Raw genomic sequence first — 25,826 nt, 5'->3', positions numbered from 1 at the left:
TACAAGCACATCGAGAGCCTTATGAAAGACAACACCACGTCAATCAGCTTCACGACTGACATTTGGAGTTCGAGTGTCTGTCCTATGTCCATGCTGAGCCTAACTGCGCAGTTTATTGATGAAAAGTTCGACCTGAACAAAGTTGTACTTCACTCACAAGAGTTTTCTGGGTCACACACCGCGGAGGCTATCGCTGCAGCTTTCACAGACATGTTCCAAGCTGTGTTGGTGCACATGTTGTGTACATAGTATTATATTTTTTGTTTTATAAGACTGTATTTTTCCACAGGAAAGCTACAGTATACAGTCTACTCTGTAAGCTCCAAGTTGTCTAATGGCTCATTTCCACCGCAGGTAGTAGCGCGATCCCGCTCCGCTCGACTCGATAAATTGTCTCATCCCACCGGTTTAAACTGTCCCAGCCCGGGTTGTATTGGAGTCGAGTCGTGCTACTTTTCGTACCTGCCTCGTCGGGGTTCTATTCTGTCAACCCGGGTTCATACGGTGACGTGAAAACATTGTAGACGACTGATTGGCCAGGCAGAATCGTGTTTACTCTATCTACTGACTGTCAATGCGCTGCATACCAGTTTAGTGGGCTTACATTCTCTTCTGATTTCCATCAGTCTTTGTGTTGCTGCCTTCGCCTTTGTGAAATAAAGTTGTGGCGGTGGTTTCAATTGTTTTCAGAGTGAAAAAAGTCAGCTGCTCAGCAAGCTCCTGTAGTTAGTTGAGCTGCAGCGCTCCGCTAGGCCGCAGCGGGTGTTTGGTGAAGCCGCGGTCTTGCCTGAGAGGCCGCGGGGTACAGGGCAGGCTTCACTCTGTTGCGCCTCTTCCGTCCGCGCGCAGCGCAGCGCGTGCCTGAGTTTGACTAACTACAAAGTGATATCCATTTTCCTGGCCGATTGTCACATTCGCCCATGTCCACTGTAGGTCATTTAGAGGCACCAGTATTTCATAAACAGTTTAAAAGTTCTGTGGATGGATTTAATTGTAATGTTATGTCTACTTCGGCTATAAGCGAAGGACAGATATGCGGTGGGCGGGGGTGGGTGGGGGCAGATGATCCGCGGTGGAAGCAAAACGTCCATCGAGCCGAAACGATTAGAGCTGAGTGGGGACGAGCTGTGCAGGGCTGTTAAATGTGGTGGAATTGAGCCATAAGAGAGTGTCTCTAGAGAGAGTTGCATGTTGCCTTAGCCTGCAATAAAACGGTTGTCAATTCATGATACTTTCTCATCTCCTAATTTTAATACTTAATATACAATGTCGATGTTGTTAAGAATAATTAAATATATGAATAATGCGACACAATAAATAGAAGGCTTGAATTGATGGTGATCGGTGATCGGCCATATCGGGATCGGCAGATACTGCTTCCAGTGATCGGTGATCGGTGATCGGCCTCAAAAAAGCTGATCGGAGCATCTCTAGATCTCTCCATCCTCGCTGCCATCAGCCGTCAGCCCACACACCTTGAAGGATAATACAATCAGCAAATTAATTACCATGTACTATGTACTAGGCTACCACGTACACACACACACACACACACACACACACACACACACACACACACACACACACACACACACACACACACACGTAGCCTACCTTGAATGATTTCTTCACCATGGCTACATCCAGCATGTCCCAAGCTCTCTGGACCCAGCTCACCAACAGACGATGGGAAGGGGCTCATAAGTTCCCCCCCCCGAGTGTACTCTTTGTCAGTGTCACCAGCCATCCAGTCATCATAAGATGCTTTGAATGGTTGGTTCCACATGACATCTGGTGCCTGGATGTGTTTGGTACACCCCCCAGGGATCACAGCTGATTGGATCTTGTATCCTCCTCTTCTCAATTCAGCCTTGGTCGCTTGGCTGATGTGGCATCTGTATGAATCCCACACAAGGAGCCGCTGCGTGAAGCTGAATCTCCCGACGACTTTCTGCAGCCAGTGTGTTGTTAAATCGTCATTCATCCACCCATTCTTCGATGATGCTATGACAACACCAGCAATGCTCTGCATCGCTTTGACATCCCTGACAGCAGCCTTATACACCACGTAAGGCTTCAGCTTAGTGCCGTCTCCCTTGGCAGCCAACACGACAGTCAGATGGCTCTTCTCATGGCCTGTGCTTTTCAACGTTACCGTCTTGGCCCCTCTTTGATTCACTGTGCTTGATCCGACCATATCGAACCACACGGCCGTTTCATCCATGGCTATGATGTCTTTAGCCTGGATCTTCTTGCTCTCAATCATTCGAGTTGAAAACACAAGGAAATTAACAAGCTTCTCCGTGTCCGTACTCTCGTCCTTTTGGGCCACGGTGGTACGTCTCCTCACAGAAAAGTTGTTACGCTTGAGGAATTTATCCACCCAACCGCCACTGGCATGGAACACTTCCCCGTCTAGCTTGTCAGTTGCAGAAGCGTAGATCTCCTTGGCTTTTGCCCTGATCATTTTCCTTGAAACTCTGTTGCCACACGCTCGCCTCTGATAGATCCAGTCATGCAGTTTCACCTCCACTTCCTCGCTGGCCTTCTTCCGCCCTGCTCCACTCAAACGAGCCCGCTTGGGGTTCCCCTCGGCCAACGTTACAAGTTCGGCTTTGTTTTTCTTCCATTCTCGGATCTGCTTAGGATCGACGCTGAAGTGCTTGGCTGCAGCCTCACCAGAGGTCTGCTGTGCATATGCCACCGCTGCCAGTTTGAACTTAACATCGTACTTCTTATTCTTTTTCTTTCCTAGACCTTGAGGTGCATTTTGCTGCATTCAGATCTGCGTTGTCGGTTTCGTCTGCGTTAGGTGCCTCATCTGCACTGACATTAGGTGACTTGTCTGTGTCTGTGCTAACGTTAGGTGTGTCTGTGCTAACGTTAGGTGTGTCTGTGCTGACGTTAGGTGTGTCCGCCATTGTAGCTTGATAGCTCTCATCTTGTGTGTTCGGTTCGGACTTCTTCGTGTGTTCGTTCTTCTTTGTCGTGTGATTACCGTAAATGTTGTTGTAGAGGGGCATGCCCCTCTAACCCTAACCGCAGTTTAGATTCAAGATTCAAGATTCAAGATTTTTATTGTCACTCCATGGTACAAGTATCACGTGTGAAATTCTTGTGCTGTAGACTCCGTTTACAACATAGTACAAATATAACAATGAGTGCAAAAACAATAAGCAATAAGGCAATAAGCAATAAGCAATAAGCAACAATAAGCAATAAGGCAGTGTAGTGATAAGACAGTCCGAGACAGTGGCATATTCACTGCACATAGGTGCACCTTACATGTCATGTGCATACGTTAAATTCGACGTATTTGACATACAGGTGCAAATAGCATGTACCTTATTAAACATACAATTAAACATTAGACATACGTAATGGTAGCAGCTGCAGCACGGTACGGTACGACTACTACACTATTTGTGTATGTTAAGGAGTCTCGTGGCCTGCGGGAAGAAACTGTTCCTCAAGCGATTTGTGCGTGCTTTTGGAACCCTGTATCTCCTCCCTGAGGGTAGCAGGGAGAACAGGCTGTTGTGGGGATGGTTTGTGTCTTTGATGATCTTCAGGGACCTCCTGAGGCACCGCTGGTTATACAGTTCATGCAGTTCTGGCAACTCACATCCTGTTACGTGCTGGGCCGCGCGCCTCACCCTCCGTAGCGCCCTGCGGTCCATGGTGGTACAGTTCCCGTAACAGGTGGTGAAGCCGCCAGTCAGCAGGCTTTCAATGGTGCCTCTGTAGAAGTCCCTGAGGATTTCTTTCCTTAGCCCAAATTTCTTCAGGCGCCTGAGTCCGTGTATTCTCTGTTGGGCCTTTTTGACAACAGTGGCGGTGTGACCGGCCCAGGTCAGGTCCTGGTGGATGTTGACTCCCAGGTACTTGAAGCTGTCCACCCTTTCCACCACTGTGCCGTTGATGGTGATTGGGGGGTGTGCGCCCCCCCCTCTCCTGTAGTCCACAATGATCTCCTTGGTCTTGGAGACGTTCAGAGAGAGGTGGTTGTCCTGGCACCATTGTTCCAGGGCCCTCACCTCCTCTCTGTAGGCCGTCTCGTCGTCCCCCGAGATCAGCCCCACGACTGCTGTGTCGTCTGCAAACTTCACGATGGTGTTTGAGGTTTGAGTCGCCACGCAGTCGTGGGTGTAGAGGTCGTACCAGAAGGGGCTGGAGACGCACCCCTGGGGCGCTCCTATGCTGATGGTCAGTGGGGAGGAGGTGAGGTTGCCCACCCTCACCACCTGGCGGCGGTCTGTCAGGAAATCCAGGATCCAGTCGCACATTGCCGTGTTTAGTCCCAGATCCCTGAGCTTGCGTACCAGCCTGGAGGGTACTATGGTGTTGAATGCTGAGCTGTAGTCCACGAACAGCATTCTTACATATGTGTCCTTCCCCTCCAGGTGGGACAGGGCGGTGTGGAGCACGTGTGCTACTGCGTCCGCTGTGCTCCTGTTGGGGCAGTATGCGAATTGTAGCGGGTCGTGGTCCGTAGTGTGGGGCGTATCTTTGATATGACCAGCTTTTCAAAGCACTTGCTGGCTATTGGCGTGAGGGCTATTGGGCGCCAGGAGCGGGAGGAGAGAGGGGGGGAGAGAGGGGGGGGGGGAGAGGGGGGAGGGGGGGGGGGGGAGGGGGGAGGAGAGAGGGGGGAGGAGGGGTGGTGGTGGTGAGAGGTGGCTGAGGGAGGAGGGGGGGGAGGAGGGGAGGCGCTCTGGCAGAGGGGTCGAACCTGGCGTAGAACGCGTTGAGTTCGTCTGGCAGGGTGGGAGACGCGTTGGCTTTTTGCTGTTTTTCTCCTTTACTGTGTGTATTGGGATAACTGAAAAGAAAAAATCTAATAATCGCTCCCGGCTGTTATGGGAAGACCGGCGCTTATGTGCAGAATTGAGTTGGACCCCCTGCGGTTATTGGAGACTCGGCGGCAATTGGGGGGAGGGCCCCTATTAGAAGTTTTACGGTAGTAATTTAGACTCTTATTGGCATGACGTTACCGGCAACATATAAGCTGTCTGAATTTTGCATTGGGGCCAGTTCTATAGTGAGGCTTGACTTTTTTATAGATCTTGACTTTTATGTAAATGTGCGCATTCGTTTTCCTTATAGATCATGACTGCCCGCAGCTAGCTACGTTAGCTTCACGTTACCTTGCATGTAACGTTAGCGTTAGTTGCTTTTGGAGACACAAACCCTGGACGTTTCATTTTGAGTAATGCATGAGGTTCTCTATTGTTTACGCCAGCGCTGGGAGTATGAAGTGCTTTAAATGCAGGGATTTTGGTCACAACAAGCTTGTGGAGCGCTGCCTGCTGAACTAGGTAGCCACAACCAGCTAGCTAACGTTATCCACCACAACAGCTAACGTTAACGCCAAACAAATCCGCTGCCTCCTCCCCACGTTTGGTTTAGCGTAACGCCAGCTCAGACTTTCCCCTAATCTCAGAAACCTTGCGGGACATGTATTGCAAATTGCAATAGTGGTTTTGTTATCATTTGAAACTGTCAACAGCCACACTGGAGGCGGCCATGTTTCGCCAGCTGCTCGGGTTGGTTGCTGGGGACGGGTGTGTCTGACGCGATTTGACGCGTTTGACATATCCATGTGATTCCCCCTCCCTTCCTGAGTGTGACAGAGCTCTACCTTGAGAGGGAGAGCTGACAAGAGGAAACGTGAAGCGAGTCATGCCGGCGGCTTAAGTTATAAACAATGCGTGACAATTATACTCACACAAACTCTTTAAGACACTCCCCCACGGCAAGAGACTGAGGTCTGCCAAGACCAGAACCACCCGCCACAAGACCGCCATCAGCCTCACCAACAACCTGACTGGTAAATTGATGTAAATTCCCTGCACATTGATGCCCATTTAACTTAGCCTGTAAATTTCATGTACATTCAATTCAACTCTTATCTAACTCTGACTGTAAATTCATGTAAATCCACTGCCTATTTATGATGAAATGAAATGAATGAAACGGAGACAATAGTATGTGAAATACTTGGCTAACATACTAAATAAATTAGATTTGTAATATACTTATACAGTACCAACCTAATTAATCTGTATATTTCTCAGAAGAATGTATTTTCTTCAGGATTGCTCTGTCTTTGGCCAGCTTCTCCATGAACTCCTGGCAGGTGAGGTTGAAGTTGGTCTTCACAATAAGCATGGCCTTGATGGTAGGAACAGTGAACCTATTTCTTGCTGTTGTCCATATATCATTCATTTGGGAGAACACTCGCTCGACTGGTGCATTGCTTCCAGGTAAGCACATGATAACAGATGCTAATCTAGCCAGGTTAGTGTGTGGGATCTCATTCTGTTGGAAGTGGGTAACCACTGTGCTCCATCTCTCACTAAGCGGTGTCTCAGATCTTTTCCATTCTTCAAGCGATCCCCCTTTTAGGAACTCTTGCAGGGCAGTAACCTCGTCAAACAATGCATCCTCATTGATGGTCACATTGGGGCATTTTTCCTGCAGTGTGGCTGCTGCCTTCTGGATCTCTTCATCATGGGCCATTTCCTGAGGGGGGGCTCGGCGGGAATGACCCCCACAGGTATAGAGGTTCCCTTCATTGGACTTGCCGCTGGTGCTTATGGGCCTCTGCCAGCCCCCATTCATGGCTCTGGGTCAGGTGGTTCTGAAATGGCTGTCAGTTAAGACAGTGCTGTTGCCACTAGGGCCGTGCACCTTCGCCAAGTAACCAATGTCGTGAATATAGAATGATAGTTACATATATAACTATGGATCTCTGAGGCCATGTTCAGACTAGGAGGCCAAATCCGATTTGTGAACTTTAATGACCTATTAATGATTCTATCCATATTGGTTTTATGAGTCTGGGTGCTCCAAGTCTCATTTGTGTCACTTGTCCCAAACCACATATGTGACAGCTGCTGGCGTTTTGACCCACAAGTAGGCCGAGGTCATTTTTCAGTTTTTTACAGATTCTGAAATGGCAGACTGTAAGCTTTCAAATGATGTGTCACACATTGTAATCTGAAAAGAATTGAAGGAGATAATGGCCCCTATCTTCCCACTGGCCTTAGGCGCTAAACTGGCGTTAAACGCAAAAAAACACGCTTTGTGCCTGCCTCGGGAAGGTAGTATCATGTTTTTAGGCCCCGAAATGCGCTTTACGCCGAAGAGGTGGGGCGCAGTGCCGGAATAGGCCAGAATGGGCGTTTTGGCCTTAAATACCGGCCTAACGCTATCTTCCCCACTGGCGTTAATTTAACGTTTAGCGCTTTTGAAAACCAGGCCTTATTCAGTGTGCATATTATTGTGCGTAATTGCGCGCAGCTCTCCTCTGCCATCTCACTCTCTCTCACTCCCTCTCGCGCGTCAGACAGGCACAATGACCGATGAAAAAAAAAAGTTGTTATACCGTAGTTTTAAGCCCGTGTCATTCAGAGGCTGTTGCATCATCCTACCTGTGCAGTGACGTGGGGGAGAAGAAAAGGTAACGAGAGAAAACGATATCATTCTGCCCAAACTTTCACCAATCTAATCTCATCATGACATCCAGGAATAGGTTATATTTTTCTAGCCGATGCGTGTAGAACATTATTTTCACATTGATCTTGCTATAGTGTAGTAGTGTATTTACATGCTTGCTGTATTTAAACTGCAGTAAGATTGGTTTGAGAAGCATAATAATGTGGAATAATATATATGGAGACAGACGGGGATGAAAGAGGGAGGGGGGAAGCTCAGAGCGCTTTGGGCTTTTCTGATCGGATTGGATCACTCCGTGGAATGGAACATGAAAGGGACATTGTGATTTGTTTACTGCACTTCTCCAATGAGCAATTCTACGCTTAAAAGGCGTGGTTATAATGCTTAAGGCCACATGTAGCGCCGACATGGCCACGCCCACTAATATGGGCTGCACCTGGCGCTAAGCGCTCATTTAAGGCCAGTGGGACGATAGAGCCCATGCTTATTTGATTGTTCACACTCTGGAAAGTAAGACGCTGAGAAATCGGCCCTCAAAGTTGGAGAAGTTTTTCACACCTGAGGCAGCCAGTTAATGGGGGAGTGAACAAATAGCTGCTCATTTACATTAAAGTCCCTGGAAACCAAAATCCACAAAAACGTTCTAACTATGTTATTTAGGGTCTTATGTTAGTAATTTTGTGCCTCCGAAATTATTATACATTACTTTCAACCCAAAGCCTTAAAATCGACACTTTTCTACAAGATTCTACAAGATACTTCCTCATTGAAGAGAGCAGTGCGCGAGGTGCTAAAATGCAGGAGCTTATGACGTCATAAGCTCTATATAACCTTTGTACACGTGCGCAATCCGCACCCACCCTCCTTTTGTCCGTTCTTTGCCCCCAGTGACAGCGCTCGCTCAGTATGTCTGCCTCCCTCCCACTCTGTGCCGAGCGCTATGCTTCTCTCTCTCTCTCTCTCTCTCTCTCTCTCTCTCTCTCTCTTCTCTCTCCTCTCTCTCTCTCCTCTCCTCTTTTCTCCTCTCCTCTCTCTCTCTCTCTCTCTCCTCTCCTCTCCTCTCTCTCTCTCTCTCCTCTCATGTGAGAGAGAGCACAGAGAGAGACACAGCCTGATGACGCGAGGTTACTCACACATACGAGCAACGAACACACACACACACACACACACACACACACACACGGTGTGTGCGTGTGTGTGTGTGTGTGTGTGTCGATCTCTCTTTCTCTCTTTCTCCGTTTCCCTCCCCCACTCTCTCTCGCGCTCTCCGAGAGACAGAAATTTCCCTGCTGTAGACGGGACACGCCCACACAGTCCGCGGGAGAAAATACACTCTAAAAAATAATCGATTCTCATTACTTTTGCCAGACTGTCAAAACTAAATTTATATACTTTGCGACGTTCATCATCGTTCAAATTTGGCTGGTGGCTTATTAACATAGGCTCCTGTGATGTGATGAACTCAAAATGCTAAATAATAATAAAATATTTCTGGTTTCCAGGGACTTTAACCACTCCCCATCCTCTCCAGCTGATCACTGTCACTCCACTGAGACGATGAGATGATGAGATGAGATTAGATTAACTTTATTGTCCCAGAGGGGAAAATTGTCTTGGGCATATAGTGCCATACACAGCCACATATCACAAGTACATAGAGGTTTTGACACTATACATACAACAGACAGAAAAAAACACATCGAAACATACAGTGTAGACCCTTGCTAACATGCACACTAAACTTCCACTGGGAAATTGTGCAAGTGGTGTAGTATAAAAATAAGACAGCGAATACTGGTTGGTTCATTGGTTCAACACTTCATCCTAATTGCTCGTAAGCATATTGCACAAGTCATCATGGGTTTATTGCACAACCCTCATTGCAATTTCCCATATGATAATGTAAAAGAATAAGAAGATAAAATAAATACAATTTTAGGAGGTACAGACCCCTCCTCAAGAACAGTGGGGTACTCAACTAAATAAAACCAGTAACTCAAGACACTGGGAGACACTGGGAGACAGTCCACAAGTAAGACAATGATAGAATGTAGTACTGTTTTGGTGATGGGTTTCATACACTTTCTGTAATAAAACATCTGAAAGCAAAAATCTTATCAAATGGGGTACGCGTGGTCTAATTTTGAGGTATCCATACTTTTATCACTTCTCATCTGGATTATTGTAATTATTATTACACTAGTGCAGTGCCCGTTCCCCCATGCACCACCCCGTGGGCGCTTCCCCCCCCGCACACACACTGCACTCTGTCAGGTCCCCCTAAGCGCAAGTTTGAAGTCGATCCGACAAACAGACAGTCCTGGAATAAGTCCAAATTGCATAAACCACTTTTTGTGTTGCCAGTAGGTGGCGCTATGCCAGATTGCATGGAATTCAGCTCCCTGCACTCCGTTGAGTCCCCCTAAGCGCACTCCCTGAGTTTTAAGTTTGAAGTCGATCAGATGAATGGTTATCAAGATAAATCGCTATTTGTGTTGCCAGTAGGTGGCGCTATGCGCAATTGCACGAAAATATGGCACTGCACTGCACAATAGGGCACACTTCCAAAGTTTGAAGTGGATCCGACCAACGCTTCTCGATGGCATGGAGCAGATGATGCTCATCCATAAGCAGTGGTGGAAACGGCCAGGTTTTACTCTGGGAACCCTACTTACACAGGATGGGGGTTCCCGGAAGTGGCGTGGCCCTAGAGGATATTATTTCTGAATGCGTGACTCATTATAGCCTACCATTATAGCCACATAAAAATCTCACTTAACTAAGATCACTGAGCTCTACTGATTACTTTACTTTACTTTACTTTATTGGTATTTAGCAGACGCCTTTATCCAAAGCGACTTACATCATGATCATATACAGCACACAATAACATGAATAGATCAAATAGAAAAACAGTAGTAAAAATATGAGAAGCCAATATAAAAGGGGAGATTAAAGGTGAGAACAGTTAAAGGAGCAATCATATAAGAAACAGAAAATTCAATTACAAACACATGGAAAGCAGGCAGAGGGAAGGGAGGGAATTCAGGAAGAGTCAATATAAAGTCTGAAGAGGTGAGTTTTAAGTTTCCTGCGGAAAATGGGGAGTGATGCAGCAGTCCTGATGTCCGGGGGAAGTTCATTCCACCATTTTGGGGCCAGGTAGGAGAAAAGTCTCGACCGAGAGCGGCTTCTGAGCCCACGTAGCAGGGGAGGGGCGAGACGTCCTGCACTAGTGGAGGGGCGGAGTGGGCGGTGAGAGGTTTGAAAAGTGACCATAGACTGTAAGTATGAGGGGGCTGTTTGGTGAACGGCCTTGAAAGCTAGTGCCAGAGTTTTGAATTTGATGCGTGCTAGGATGGGAAGCCAATGAAGCTCTCGGAAAAGGGGGGTGACATGGGAAAATCTAGGTCAATTGTAGACCAGACGGGCTGCGGTGTTCTGAATGAGCTGAAGAGGAAGTATTTCAGAGGCAGGGAGGCCTGCCAAAAGGACGTTGCAGTAGTCAATGCGTGACAGTACCAGTGCCTGTACCAGAGTTTGTGTTGCTTCTCTGGTGAGAAATGGGCGGATCTTGCGAATATTGAAGAGGGAGAACCGGCAGGAGCGTGCTGTTGCGGCAATGTAGGCAGAGAAGGTGAGTTGGTGGTCAAGGATCACTCCCAGGTTTTTAGCTGTTTGAGATGGAGTTACGGTGTGGTTGTCAATAGATATGGAGAGGTCAGGCAGGGGGGATTCTTTGGCAGGGAGGAAGATGATCTCGGTTTTTCCAGGGTTGAGTTTGAGGTGGTGATCCGCCATCCAGACACCAACGTCTTTCAGGCAGGCAGAGATCCGTGACCCAATTGAAGTATCAGAGGGGGGAAGGAAAGGTAAATCTGTGTGTCGTCGGCCTAGGAGTGATAGGAAAAACCATGAGATGAAATGACGTGACCAAGTGAACCCATGTAGAGGAGGAACAGGAAAGGACCTAGAACAGAACCCTAGAACAGAACCTAGAACAGAACCCTTGATTTTATTCATGACAAACTTAAATATTAATGCTGCTTATTCAGCTTACAAATACATGTTCTCCTACTATTCTCTGCTGCTTTCAGGCTGCCCTCTCTCTCATGTTTACTTAACCCCCTCCCCCCTCCCCATTCAATCTCAAGGACTCGATGTTGATTTAGTTAATGACCCTGTGTTGACTGTTCTCACCTCCTTAACGACCCTATGGCCAGATCAGTTGGAGCTTGAAGGAGCGCAGAACTGAAGACAGATATTCAAATATCAAACGTGTTTCGCATCCGAATCGCACGGAAACAGGGCCCTGCACTCCGTCGGGTCGCCATCAGCGCACCCCCCGAATTTGAAGTCGATCCGACCAACGGTTCTCGAGATACGCGAAGGACAGAGAGACAGACAGACAGACGCTCCCGCAATTATAGTATAGATGTGTGCCTGTTATGTTCTTTTTTGGCTCCTTGTACAGAGCAAATTCCCTGAGGGGCAATAAAGGTTTCATTCATTCATTCATATAATAATAATAATAATAATAATAATGTGCATAATAATGACAGTGAGGAGGTCACAATCCATGATCATGTCATCACTGATGTCATATTCGGGACCTATAAGGGTGTGCTCTGCAAGTCCTCTGTAGTTGTTCATAGATTGATCTCACGAGAACCCTCTGCAACAGTTCCCATCTTCGAGCCTTGCAGACTCAGCTATCAAGTGCTACAGCGTTCCTAGTTATCGAGACTTCAGCTTACCAAGTGTGCCTTGGACATCAAGTATCCACACGTAAATCCACCAGTCTCACAGCTCGCCTAACATCTATAGGCTATGGTTTATGTCCCGCCAAAGAACTTATTGATAAGAAGCGCTGGCGAGGGACAATCGCACACAAGAGCCATTTTGGAGACACCCATGACGATGACACCACGCAAAAGAGGCGATTTTCGGGCCAAAATGGCGGCAGCGCTGATCTAAGACTCGCTTCTTTCCTTCCATATTCTTTGTTACTCTTCGACGACTGCACACGTCAAAACGTGCTAAAACATTTATATTATACAGTCTATGGCTAAAACACACATCTATCCATAACTAGATGCTCGCACAGTCCCTAAAACAGAAACAAAACGTAACTTTAGGGCTCATGATTAACTCATTGAGTGCCAGCCACTTTTGGAAAACGGATGCTCCCAGTGCCAGCCCTTTCAGAGCGTTTTCAGTGATTTCTCGAGGTCCACAGAATATTGTGTGATATTACTATGTAAACACCGAACACGCCCAAAGAACGATGAGACTATCTTGTATCATCAGCAAAAAAAGTTTATTGATATCATTTTCCGTTCTATAGTTATGAGCAGTAGAAGATAGGTTGGTTTCAGCAAAAACAGACGTTTCAAACTAGAAGCTGAGATAATGAGCCTTTTGTGAAATGAAGCATTTCAAGCACATCACTGACTCTGAAGCTAATATTTTCTGATGTAGTGACACCTCAAAAATAATTTCCTTCAATAAAAGAAAAAGGAAAACAAAGGAATTTTGATGGCAAAATAATATTTTTTAGCTGCAACCAGCAGCGCTGGCCCCTGCGTGCGCAGACCCTACACTTTCTTGCTGGTCTTGATTTACTGCTGGTGGGCATCAGATATTCTAGCTTGTGTTTGCCAATCTGTCTGTCCATCAAGCCTGCTGTCTGGGTCGGTGTTGTATGGTGCCCTGCGTGCCCCACCCCCCTCAACTGCACACTCCTCCTCCGTGGGAGTGTCTCTGGTGGCTCTCTGCTGCGTTTGCTCTGCACTGAAAAGTGCGCTACACCCAGCTTTTTCACAGCGTTCCGCCGTTTTTGTCGCCGGCTCCCAGCGCTTCCAGCTGAGAATAATGTAACCTTTTCTGGCAACTAATCATGTGGAGGGGCTATCGCAGCAGAGACGGAGGGGCTCAATTGTGGGAGCAGCTAACGTTATGCTTCATGCATATCGATGCATACCGATGCGGTTTCCGTTTCCCCATGACTTCTTCTCTGTTTTTTCCTCACCTTTCTCTAATCTGGAGAGCACTGTCGCCACCTAATGGGTCCGTAAAATAGCTTATATACCTTCAACATCCCCCATATTTTTACAGGAGATGCATCAGGCTTTGATCCATGTCCCACCGTCAAAAAACGCAATTGACGACTTTAGTCGTCATTGGCACTCTACGTTACTATTTGATTTGACGACGATAGTCGTCATTGGCACTCAATGAGTTAAATACAAACAAACCAAGGAGGAAAAGCCAGAAAGTGCTTCACACTGCTGCAGTCATCAGTAACTCTCATAATGTTGTCTGTGTTCTGCGCCTGGACCGCACTCGCAGATAAAGTTTAAAGAATCGTGCTTAATCCAACAAGATCATCTCACGGGAAACACTAACGTTACAGCTGGCATTCCTTGGGAATTCTGCGCGTCCTCAACGTTGTGTCAGGAATATAAACAAAAGCCGTATAGCCAATCAAAACTCGGTATGCAAATACAAGAATGGTTCTACCATTAACCTTGCTAAACAGTGTTAAAGCGAAAGTGTCCCCGAGTTATCATTACTGTGGTATAGATTTAGAAATACAAATATGTGTTTCATTTCCATGATGCTGTGTATTATATTACAAAATAAAATACGTTGCCTTTTGTTCATCATTTATTATATATGATCTCTGTTTTGTTCGTTTTCAGATTCACTCGGAGAGAAAATGTCTTGGAGACAAGAGGAGCATCTCTCCTGTACTGTCTGCTGTGACATCTTTAAAGATCCTGTCATCCTGAAATGTAGCCACAGCTTCTGTAAAGCCTGTCTGCAGAGATGGTGGACAAGGAACCAAATGCGTGAGTGTCCAGTTTGTAGGGCTGCATCTTCAAGAAAACCACCACCATGTAACTTGGTGTTGAAGAACATGTGTGAGGCCTTCTTACTGGAGAGAGATCAGAGAGCTTCAGCAGAGTCTGAGCCTCTCTGCAGTTTGCACTCTGAGAAACTCAAGCTCTTCTGTCTGGACCATCAGCAGCTTGTGTGTCATCGCTGTCTGGATTCAGACACACACAACCACCACAGAATCAGATCCATTACCATCCATGAATCTGCACGCCATCACAAGAACAAACTCCAGGAATCTCTGAAGACCTTAAATGAGAAACTGCAGCTCTTTAATAAAGTTAAAGGAAACTGTGATCAAACAGCAGCACACATTAAGGTCCAGGCCCGACATACAGAGAAGCAGATTAAGGAGGAGTTTAAGAAGCTTCAGCAGTCCCTTCAAGGGTTTCTACAAGAGGAAGAGAAGGCCAGGATCAATGCACTGAGGGAGGAAGAGGAGCAGAAGAGTCAGACGATGAAGGAGAAGATTGAGGGTCTGAACAGAGAGATAGCAGCTCTTTCTGACACAGTCAAAGCCATAGAGAAGGAGCTGAGGGCTGAAGACATCTCTGTCCTGCAGAACTACAAGGCTACAGTGGAAAGAGTCCAGCGCTCCCTGCTGGAGGATCCACAACTGGTCTCAGGAGCTCTGATAGACGAGGCCAAACACCTGGGCAACCTGAGCTTCACAGTCTGGCACAAGATGGGGAAGATGGTCTCCTACACCCCTGTGGTTCTGGACCCAAACACCGCCCATCCAAAACTGATCGTCTCTGAGGATCTGACCAGTGTGAGCCGTGGAGAGAGACAGCAGCTTCCTGACAATCCAGAGAGGTTTGACATGTGTTGGAGTGTCCTGGGCTCTGAGGGCTTTAAGTCTGGATATCACTGCTGGGATGTTGAGGTTGGACACTGTACAGGCTGGAGACTGGGTGTGTGCGTAGAGGGTCCGAGGAAGGGATTCGCACTGTCTGCATTATGGAGAATACGTTTCTTTACTAATGGTAAATACAGTGCAGTCTCTCCATCAGGTACAGTCACTGATCTCACAGTGAAGAAGAAGCTCCAGAGGGTCAGCGTGCTTCTTGACTGGGACAGAGGAGAGCTGTCATTCTTTGATCCTGATACTGACACCAACATACACACCTTCAGACATCCCTTCACTGACAGGCTGTTTCCTTTTTTTTCCACTGTGGAAGATGGAAACACTCTGAAGGTAATACCAGTGAAGGTCTCTGTTAGACCCAGTTAGAGAGAGAGAGAGTCTGTGTGTGTGTGTGTGTGTGTGTGTGTGTGTGTGTGTGTGTGTGTGTGTGTGTGTGTGTGTGTGTGCGTGTGCGTGTGCGTGTGCGTGTGCGTGTGCGTGCGTGTGTATCTCTCAGTGAGGACAAGCCATTGTCCACCATGACAGGAACCTTCTGCACAGTGAACTCACACACCTAATTTTGATTTTAAGTTGTATCAGTTTGGCTGAGAACAAAAATCCAGTTTATTCGATCTAGTTTCATTTTGAAATAGATATATTTTTGTGTGTGTGGGTGTGTACTTGGCCAATTCCCCCTGTTTTCCCAGTCGTTGGTCCACCCCCTCTGCCGATCTGGGGAGAGTTGCAAATGCTTCCTCTGATACATGTGCAGTTACAAGGACTTCTCACTGACACCCCAGAGTTTCACCAGCAGGACGTAGCGTGTGGGAGGATCACAGGGGACAGGCCCCCCGACCGACCAGTGCAGTGACCAGGACACATACCCTTTAGCCCGTTTCCCAGACAATTAACCAAGCCGGAGGTAACACGGGGGCTCAAACCTGCGAGCCTCTGGTAGGCAGGGAATCTATTGCTGCACGCCCCGGACTACCTGTTTATTTTATTTTGTATTATTTTTATTATATATATATTTTTTGGGTTACCTGTTTATGATAAGTAGAAACAGAGCACACTGAACTGGCATCACTCATCTCTACCGTGCCTCTGGCTTGCCCTCGAGGTCTCGCCCTCTTCTCAGACACAGCTCTACTGGCATGCTCTTTGTGCATGCACAGTTGAGCAAGTGAACAATTCTGGGTCGTGCCAACTTTTTGCCCAATTATATTAGTAGGATGTTTTAAAAGCATGCATCAGATTGTTTTGACCTTTTTCTTCTTTTTGTGAAGAAACGTGTTAAAGGGATGATCGTTCAGTTTGTTTGAAGTGGGGTTGTATGAGATACTTGCATACTGTCAGTGTTCTACATGCAGTAGAATGCAGCCAGCGCGCTCCCAGTTTGGAGAAATGGAGACCAGCTGCGTTAGGCAAGTAGAGCTGTCTGCTGAGTGTGAAGGAGGCCATGAGCAAGAACGAGATAAACAACAAACACAACACAACAAAATGCTTCTATACTGCTCACCTGGCATAATACAAGTCTCCACAAGCCCTGAGATTTTTTTTTTTTTTCAGATTTCAGATTTCTGATTTCTTTTATTCACACACACTTGAAAAAATATATAACTTGAAAACTTTAAGATGCCACGTTGACATGAAAATACATAATTTACACCCTGTTTTGAGCTGAAATCTTGTAGCCAGGCACGCAACTCCACTTGTACTAGCAGGTACTGCCGCACCTGGCTACAGTGAACATTTCAGCTAAAAACAGGAAGTAAATGACATCTTTTCAAGTCAACTTGGCATCTCAGGGCTTGTGGAGAGTTTGATTATGCCAGGTGAGCAGTATAGAAGGATTTTATGTATTTGTTTCCGGGTTGTTTTTTTTTACATTTTTGCTCATGGCCTCCTTCACACTCAGCACACAGCTCTACTTGCCTGACACAGCCGGTCTCAATTTCTCTAAACTGGAACCGCGCCGGCTGCATTCTACTGCATGTAGTACACTGACTGTATGCAAGTACCTCATAGGACTCCACTTCAAACAAACTGAACTATCCCTTTAATGGCGTTGGATGGAAATTCTTTAACTTTGGAGACAAAGTTTATTATGTTATTGTTAACAATAATAATACAGTTATAAGTTATTTTGTACTAAGGCCCTGTTTACACAGCAATGCTCCCTGGATAAAACGGCAAACTTTTTTTTTGTTAGTGCCTTCCTTTTACACGGGAATGTCGTTATTGGTGCCTGAAAATGCAAAAAAAGTGAAAACAGGTCCCAGAGTGGAATTCTTGATAACGGCCTGTTGCATTTAAGGTATAATTTTATCGGCCTGTCATATTGGCAGAAATGTTTGTTTCAGCCGCTATTTTCTTTTAAAGCCAAGTTGGATCTCTGTGGTCCTGCAATTCTTCAAAGAAAAATAAATAAAGAAATGTTGGTTCTTCAAGTTCAGCTATTTATTAACCATGCAGCACACTCAGTTACAGATACATCCAGCCTGATGTAGCGTCCTCTACTGAATATCTGCTCTCTAATCCAGACTAACGTATGTGTGTGTGTGTGTGTGTGTGTGTGTGTATGTGTGTGTAGGAACGCTAGTTGTTTCTGCCCTCTGGTAGCACATTTCATACACAGAGGCAATTCAAAGTGATTTACATCAAATAGATGAAAGCCAAGAGCGTGCAGAAATAAAAAATATATATTACAAAATCAAAGTGAAAGTGCTAATATATTTTTTTACCGCTCTAAAGAAAAGGCAGAATCAAGTGGCGTTAATTCTTGGTATTGAGTCGTTACGTCACACTGGTAAGTAAGTAAGTAAGTAAAATTTATTTATATAGCACCTTTCACAGAGCAAGGTCACAAAGTGCTTCACAGTTCACATCATCAAATACAGTTAAAACAATGAATCAGCAATTTATCAAACAACAGTGAATCATACAGAAATGAATGAATCAAATGCAACACAAGTAATACACAGTGATAAACAAGAGGCTAAGTAAAAGCCAAACTGAAAAGATGGGTTTTTAGCTGCTTTTTAAAAATGTCGATGGAGGCAGCACATCTTAAGGCTAGTGGAAGGGCGTTCCACAGATTGGGAGCAACAGACTGAAAAGATCTGTCACCTTTAGTTTTAAGCCTCGAGCGAGGAACAGCTAGAAGGCCCTGGTCCGAAGACCTAAGTGGCCTGCTAGTGGAGTAGGGATGTAACAGATCACAGATGTAGGCAGGTGCTTGACCATGCAGGGCTCTAAAAGTGAAAATAAGAACTTTAAACTGGATCCTAAATTTGATGGGCAGCCAGTGTAAGTGAGCTAAAATGGGGGTAATATGGCATCTCTTAGTGGACTTGGTCAACAGCCTCGCAGCAGCATTTTGGACCACTTGTAGTCGGTCCAAAGATGCTTTGCTAAGGCATGTGAAAAGAGCATTGCAGTAGTCAAAACGAGAAGATACAAAGGCATGTATAATCATTTCTAGCTCAGCTTGAGAGACAATAGAACGGAGTTTAGAAATATTTCTAAGATGAAAAAATGAAGTCCGGCTCACATTCTTAATATGTTTGTCTAAGCACATGTTTTGGTCAAAAACAACTCCAAGGTTCCTGAGATTGGTTCGCACTGAAGATGAAAGAGACCCCATACATTGCGCAACCTTAGGAACAATACTGTCCAGGGCAACAATAAGGACCTCGGTCTTGTCAGGGTTCAACTGGAGAAAGTTATTGGCCATCCAGTCCTTAATGGCTGACAGACAGTTGAACAGGACAGACAGATTGTCCATTTTATCTGGCTCGAAAGAAATGTGCAGCTGAACATCGTCAGCGTAACAGTGATAAGCAACACCTTCAAATTGTCTAATAATCAGACCTAGGGGAAGCATATAAGCCCCGAATAAAATAGGACCCAAAACCGATCCCTTGGTGACACTAAGGGCCCTATCTTCGCAACGGTGGTCATTTTGCGTTAGCGCCGTTTTGCGCTGGAATAGCGCCACGCAAAGCCCTAATTGTGGGCATGTCGGGCCGCTGCGCTTAACGTCATCTCGGTGCAAACGTCCATAGGCGTGTTTATGCCCATAACAGGATTCACAAGGTGAGATCCCTCCCCTTAAAAGCCACAGCGTCACTGCCATCACGTCTGTGACAGCAGCTTCTTTCTTGCTCAGTGCAAACAGAGTGACAGAGTGAGAGAGAGAAAAGAGAGAGGGAGAGGGAAGAGAGAATTGGAGGATGAACCAGTTTGGATTCGTAACGAAAATTGATGCTTTTGTAATTAGTAGCCTATTAATTAGTCGTTTCGCTCATATAGGCTATAACATACACATTTAAAAATATTTGTTTCTTTAATAGGGTAGGGATGTGTGAGACTTTAATTCTAGCCTATTTCAATAGCCTATACCAGAATTGTTAAGCTATTGTTGCATGGTGCAATTGCAGGGAGAGAGGTTACTGTATAGCCTACTGGCCGGTGTTGTGTCAAAAAGTGATTTGCTGCCAGAAACTGATTTAGATCCGCGGGACCGCACACAGCGCTGCCTCAGTGCCTCTACCCACCCTGTGCACCGACAATGGCACCGACCCATCCAGCCTGCCTACCCGGCCGAGCTCACACCTTCTCCGGGGAGCCTCCAGGACACGGCACACTAGCCGAACACTTAAAAGCACCCCTCCCCGCGCTACACACAGACTCCCGCCCCGCCAGACCCTCATTCCCCTGGTAATCCAATTCAAAACGCAAATCACTTTTTCGCACAATGACAAACAAATTATCATTGTTAAATCAAGCCATGCGTAATGGGCCTATCCAAGTGAGGATTTCCTGCACTGCGCCAGAGAATACTGTCTGTGCTCAGGCGTACGCCTGGCGTAGAGGTTTTTTTTGCGCTAAGACCAGCTATAGTTATATACCTATAGCTCTCGCCGGCCCTCTTCGCCGTCGCTCTCGAGCCCCTTGCCTTAAAAATACGTGGTCCACCCAGGTATTGCAGGCCTGAAGGTCGGGGGTATCGAGACACGTATTAGTTTGTATGCTGACAAGCATATGACGCGGTTCGCGGTCTTAAAGGGATACACACACAAATGCTGCATCAATGGGTTAACCCTCAATCTTAACCCTCAAGCTCAACCCTCAATCTTAGTAGCCCTCAAAACTGCGTGTTAAGGGCTATCTTGCGACTTTAAAATGGGACAGCCCTTAAAAGCAGATACGTCTTCAGACTGTGGGGGGCAGCAATACGCCAAAGCTCCATCCAGTCTGTCAATTCAAAAGAAGAAGAAGAGGAAAAAAGCATCCCTACAAATGTAAATATTTCCTTGGGTAACCCTTTATTTTACAGGTACCCTAGTTACATATGAACTATTTGTAATTACACATGAACACCAAATGTAATTACACAGTAATTACCAATAGTTCTAAATTACGTTCATATGAAGTTACATTGTAACAGACCTGTAAAATGGAGTGAGTCTGTTCAACTGTAGTTCATATGTAGTTACATTGTAACAGACCTGTAAAGTGGAGTGAGACTGTTCAACTGTAGTTCATATGTAGTTACATGGTACCGGACCTGTAAAGTGGAGTGAGTCTTTTCAACTGTAGGTCATATGTAGTTACATGGTAACGGACCTGTAAAGAAGCTCCGGGCTGGGACAGAGATTGCTAAAACCCAGTGGTGGATTTGAACCACTGAACTTCTGATTGCAAAGCAAGCGGCTTTAACCACTCAGCCACGCGGGCTTTCCAAATTTCATGGTGGAGTTTAAGAGGATAACTATGTCAGTCAGATGTAGTTGCTGTCACTTCATAGCTTTGTTATTATACACAGAGACTTGGGGGAAAATATTAGTTACAATGTAACTACATATGAACTACAGTTGAATATACTCACTCCACTTTACAGGTCTGTTACCATGTAACTACATATGAACTACAGTTGAACAGACTCACTCCATTTTACAGGTCCGTTACAATGTAACTACATATGAACTACAATTGAACAGACTCACTCCATTTTACAGGTCTGTTACAATGTAACTACATATGAACATCATTTATAACTATTGGTAATTACTGTGTAATTACATTTGGTGTTCATGTGTAATTACAAATAGTTCATATGTAACTAACCTGTAAAATAAAGGGTTACCTTTCCTTGTTAATATAGATGTAGAAATTACGATAACCATTGTATTATCTTAGTTTAAATGTCTTTTTTTGGATTTCCGTTTTGGAGCCTAACACAATTGTCGTTGCTAACTATCGATAGTCAGTAGCCATGCTGGTGTGGTCAAGCCATCTGAATGGATCTAGCTGATGACACGCAAGGGATTCTGGGATCGCACGTATAATATATAATATATATGTATATATACCGTATATATATATATATATATATTATAATTATATATAATATAATTATTATAATTATATATATATATATATATATATATATATAATATATATAATTATAATAATTATATATATATATATATATATATATATATATATATATATATATACACACACACACACACACACACACACACACACACACACACACAACTTCACATTTTAACAACTAGGTCCTAGGGTGGAGACTCTGGAGATGATGCGCCATGGCTGCAGTTATGGAAATCGCCCGATCTGCCGCCTCCCAAAATCATGACTGACAGACAGACACCACCCACCCACCTGGGCACCATCATGCAACTGTGCGCCATTGTAATGCTGTGATATTGAACCCAGGAGCAGAGACGACAGAGTCAAAGTCAGTTTTAAGTCTTTTACTGAGACTTTCAAAGTTCACAAAAATAAACAAGAAAAGAGTGAAACCAGCCTAAAGGGTGTCGGGCGGCTGACAATAAACTAAAAGGATCATAAGGCAGGCAGGAACAGTCCAGAGGCTCAAAAGGTTCCCCAGGAAGCAGGATCAGTCCAGAGAATAATTTCACAGAGGAACTCAGGGAGGAACAGGCAGTGACACAGCAGCAGTGGTTCAACGAGCAGCAACGGTGTCTGAAAGCAGAGATGATTATATAGGTGGCCAACCAGGTGCAGAAGATCATAAGGAATTAGCAAAGAATTATGTCACTGTGTTTTCAGAGGCTGCTTTCTCCCGCTGCTCCGCTTAGCACGGGATGGCTGCCTAGTACCACGGAAAGCAACGGCCTGGGCCTCTGCGCGCTCTGGCTGTTTCAGCACCTCGGACAGTTCCTCTGCTGTAGCCTGGCGCGCTCGTTTCAGGGGATGTGTCAGCCATCGCTTCATACTACTGTTTATCCTGCCTTTTAGACAGAAAATGGCAGCTGTGAAAAGGGTCTATCATGACAGACACTGCCGCCAACCACGCCCACTTTTTTTGACTTTGTCAAACCAAACGGTTGAGCTATATTTAGAATCGGGAGAGACCATAGAACATTTCACTAGGACAAAAAAAAAAAAAAACTTGAAAAAAATATTTTCTTTAAATCAATTTTTTCTTAAGGTTTTGGTCTGAGTGAAATGTTATGTGCGCTCTCCTGTTTCTAAATATATCTGAACCGTTTCGGTTGACCAAGTAAAACTATTGAATGAATGAATGAATGAGAGTATATATACATGCAGACATAATATGCCTATACATATACTATACATTCATACATACCTGCACATAGAATACGAAAATAAAAACAAACAAAAAAATAAACTATAATTTATCAGTTATACGTCAACCTTCTCCTCCTGTCCCACGCTTTAGAAAGAAATTCAGAGAATGCAAAAATATTATCAAAAAGATATTCGAGTAGAACTCCGTTCTCACTATCTATCATATTTAGCTCAGGAGTATGGACTATTTTAAACATTGTTTCTCTCAAGTCATGATATACAAAGGACAATATAAAATGAAATGAATTTCATTCTCCACCTCATTCAACTCACAGTATTCACATATTCTATCCTCCTCAGCTACCCCTCTGTATCTTCCTGTTTCAATATGTAATGGTAGGATGCCACATCTTATCTGTGCACGGAGCGATCTCTGACTTTTGGACAAATTATACAAAACATATTTTTCACATTTATAATCTTTTTTAAATAAACAATATGTTCTTAATTTTGGCTTTTGCCAAATTTCTTCAGCCCAGGATTGTAGACATTTAACCCGGATTCGATTTTTAAACTCCTCCACATTCACAGTTTTTCTTTGAAAATAATGGTCTTCCAGACCACATTCCTGTAGTAAGTCATACAGTTCAGAAACCCATTCCCCTTCAGCAAACAAATCCCAAAAGAAAATATGGCTAGCCACCCTGTTGGGTGGTAAACCCAGCAGCCTGTTCCAAAGACCCACCATACTGGCCTTCCACCTAATTTCACAGGAGTCCCACCCCATATCTCCATTAGCTGCCAAAATGGGGGCATATTTATGAAGTCCCAGGTAGAATCTGATTGCTCGATTCTGGACTCGTTCATTCAACTGAAACCTTTTGAAACCCCAAACCCCCGAAACATAATCTAAGACAGGACATACACACGTTTGATACAATTTCGAATAAGTAGAGTAGCCCATGTCTCTCAACATTTTGGTCTTACCCATAATACCTCCCAATGCCCTGCTTGCTGAGTCTGCTAGAGCAGAAACACCATGGAAAAAATGTATTCATCAAAAAACAAACCAAGGTACTTATACTTATCTGTAAACTCGAGTTGTTTGTCCCCAATACAAAACTGAAAATAACTTTTCTCTCTACCTGGATTTCTAAAGTGCATTACTTGTGATTTCTTTTGATTAATACACAATCTCCATTTCTTACACCACTCATTAACACATATCAGCATCATTTGTAAATCTTCTTCCCTTTCTGAAAGCAAAATAATATCATCCGCGTAAAGAAGGATGTTTACAATTACCTGACCACATAATACCCCTTTCCCCAGTTGCTTTATCTCTCTGGCCAAATCATTAATAAAAACGGCGAATAGAGTTGGAAACAAAACATCCCCTTGTTTGACACCAGAGAGAGTAGAAAACCATTCTGTAAAATAATCCTTCACTTTCACACAGGCAACAGGTTGTTTGTATATTGAGGTAATAGCTTGATGGAACTTTCCATTTACCCCAATTTGGTGAAGCTTATATTTAAGGAGGTCGTGATGAACAAGATCAAACGCCTTCTGGAAATCAATAAAACAACAAAAAGTGGGCTTTTTATGCTTCAGTCTGTTTCTAACGACTGTAGTCGCTGTATAAATATGATCTATACATGTCTCTAAACTCTGTCTCTGACAGTGCGGTGTCTAAATTCTTCAAATCATTTGTAGAATATATCACATCTGTACGGGCCAGCTGGGACATATTAAAGTGGAACTGAACCTGTTCGTCACGTGCATAATGAGTCCATTTCAGACTGAAAACATAGTTTGTCTAAGATGACAGGTTGAGAGGCAGGTCATCATGTCGATGATTTTATTTGACAATTCTGGGGACTGGATTGGGCTTTGGCCAATCCTGGCGTGTTCCGCCTCCAAATCGAGTGTGTTGTGGCGCTCCCCTCGGGAAGAGCCTTTTGACGAGAGGAGTGGAGCTCAGCGAGCCGCAGGCAGCCAGCTGCCTTCGTGTTGCCGAGCGGAGAGTGCAGCACGTCGGCCTGTAATCTCCGAGGTGCAACCCCTGACAACCAACTTGTTGACAGACTCAACGGAGTTAACCATCCTCTCTGTTTTTCCTTCATCTGCAGGCTGCCAGGGTGGAAGAGCAGGCCCATGCCAAAGCAGATAGCGGACATGCTGGGCCAAAGCAGCACAACCACACCCATCTGCACCCCCATGAGCATCTGCACTCTGCCATGCCCAGTACTCCCAGTACTCCCAGTACCAGAGCGGACCAGACCATCAAGCCCAGAGGCTCTGTTGGGACTGTGGTGGATCGCCCTGCTCCTTCCAGGTCGTCCCCAGCAGCAAGCTTCTGCCCCGGCCCTCGCAGACACAATTTGGGCATAGTCAGACTTAAGCTCTGATTGGCTGAGTCTGGACAGAGGCGTGCTCTGATTTTTTTAATTGGCTTAACTTCACTAGCTGTAGAGGAGGCGGGCTGAGGACATGGGTACACTAACAAGTACATTACAACATCACAAATTGGTGAAACTATCCAATTTGTACTCAATACATCAAATCAAATTAACCATGTCCTTTTAACAAAGAACGTCGGTCATGTTTTGCTGCAATGCAACGAAGGGTGTAACTTAAATACATTCTGCAAACTAGATGCAATTATATTGGATAACACTTGGATACAACTAACACAATTAAATAATAATAATTTATGTAAGTTGCTTATCAGGAGTAATTCATATTAGCTCATTAGTAATGAAATGTAAGTTTTCTGATTGATAAGTTAAGAGTACCACTGCTACCTCACTTGTACATGATTACCCACTAATAGCCAGTGTTGATAAAGGAACATTTTGGGGCGTCCTGTAGACTCTGTGTTATGCTGTGTATAATGGTTTGGACCCAGGAGCAGAGACGACAGAGTCAGGAGTCAAAAATACTTGTCTTTTACTTGAGACTTTGAACACAGGAACAAAATAAACAATAACAGCAATTAAGCCTAAAGCTAATTCTAGCCTATACA

General features: G+C 44.9%; 1 protein-coding gene across 1 annotated transcript; it reads left to right on the top strand.

Moving 5' to 3' along the window:
• Nucleotides 1–14,182: 14,182 nt before the first annotated feature.
• On the top strand, nt 14,183–25,209 carry LOC310777402 (nuclear factor 7, brain-like; the record flags this gene model as incomplete). The annotated part of the gene is made up of 2 exons (XM_083637732.1): nt 14,183–15,247; nt 24,931–25,209. 2 exons carry the CDS (start codon nt 14,183–14,185, stop codon nt 25,207–25,209), a joined length of 1,344 nt encoding a protein of 447 aa, XP_083493858.1.
• Nucleotides 25,210–25,826: the final 617 nt, after the last annotated feature.

This window comes from Poromitra crassiceps (genome assembly GCF_964638095.1).
Source record: "Poromitra crassiceps genome assembly, chromosome: 5".
Lineage (NCBI taxonomy): Eukaryota > Metazoa > Chordata > Actinopteri > Beryciformes > Melamphaidae > Poromitra > Poromitra crassiceps.
This window is presented reverse-complemented; position numbering and strand designations above follow the sequence as displayed.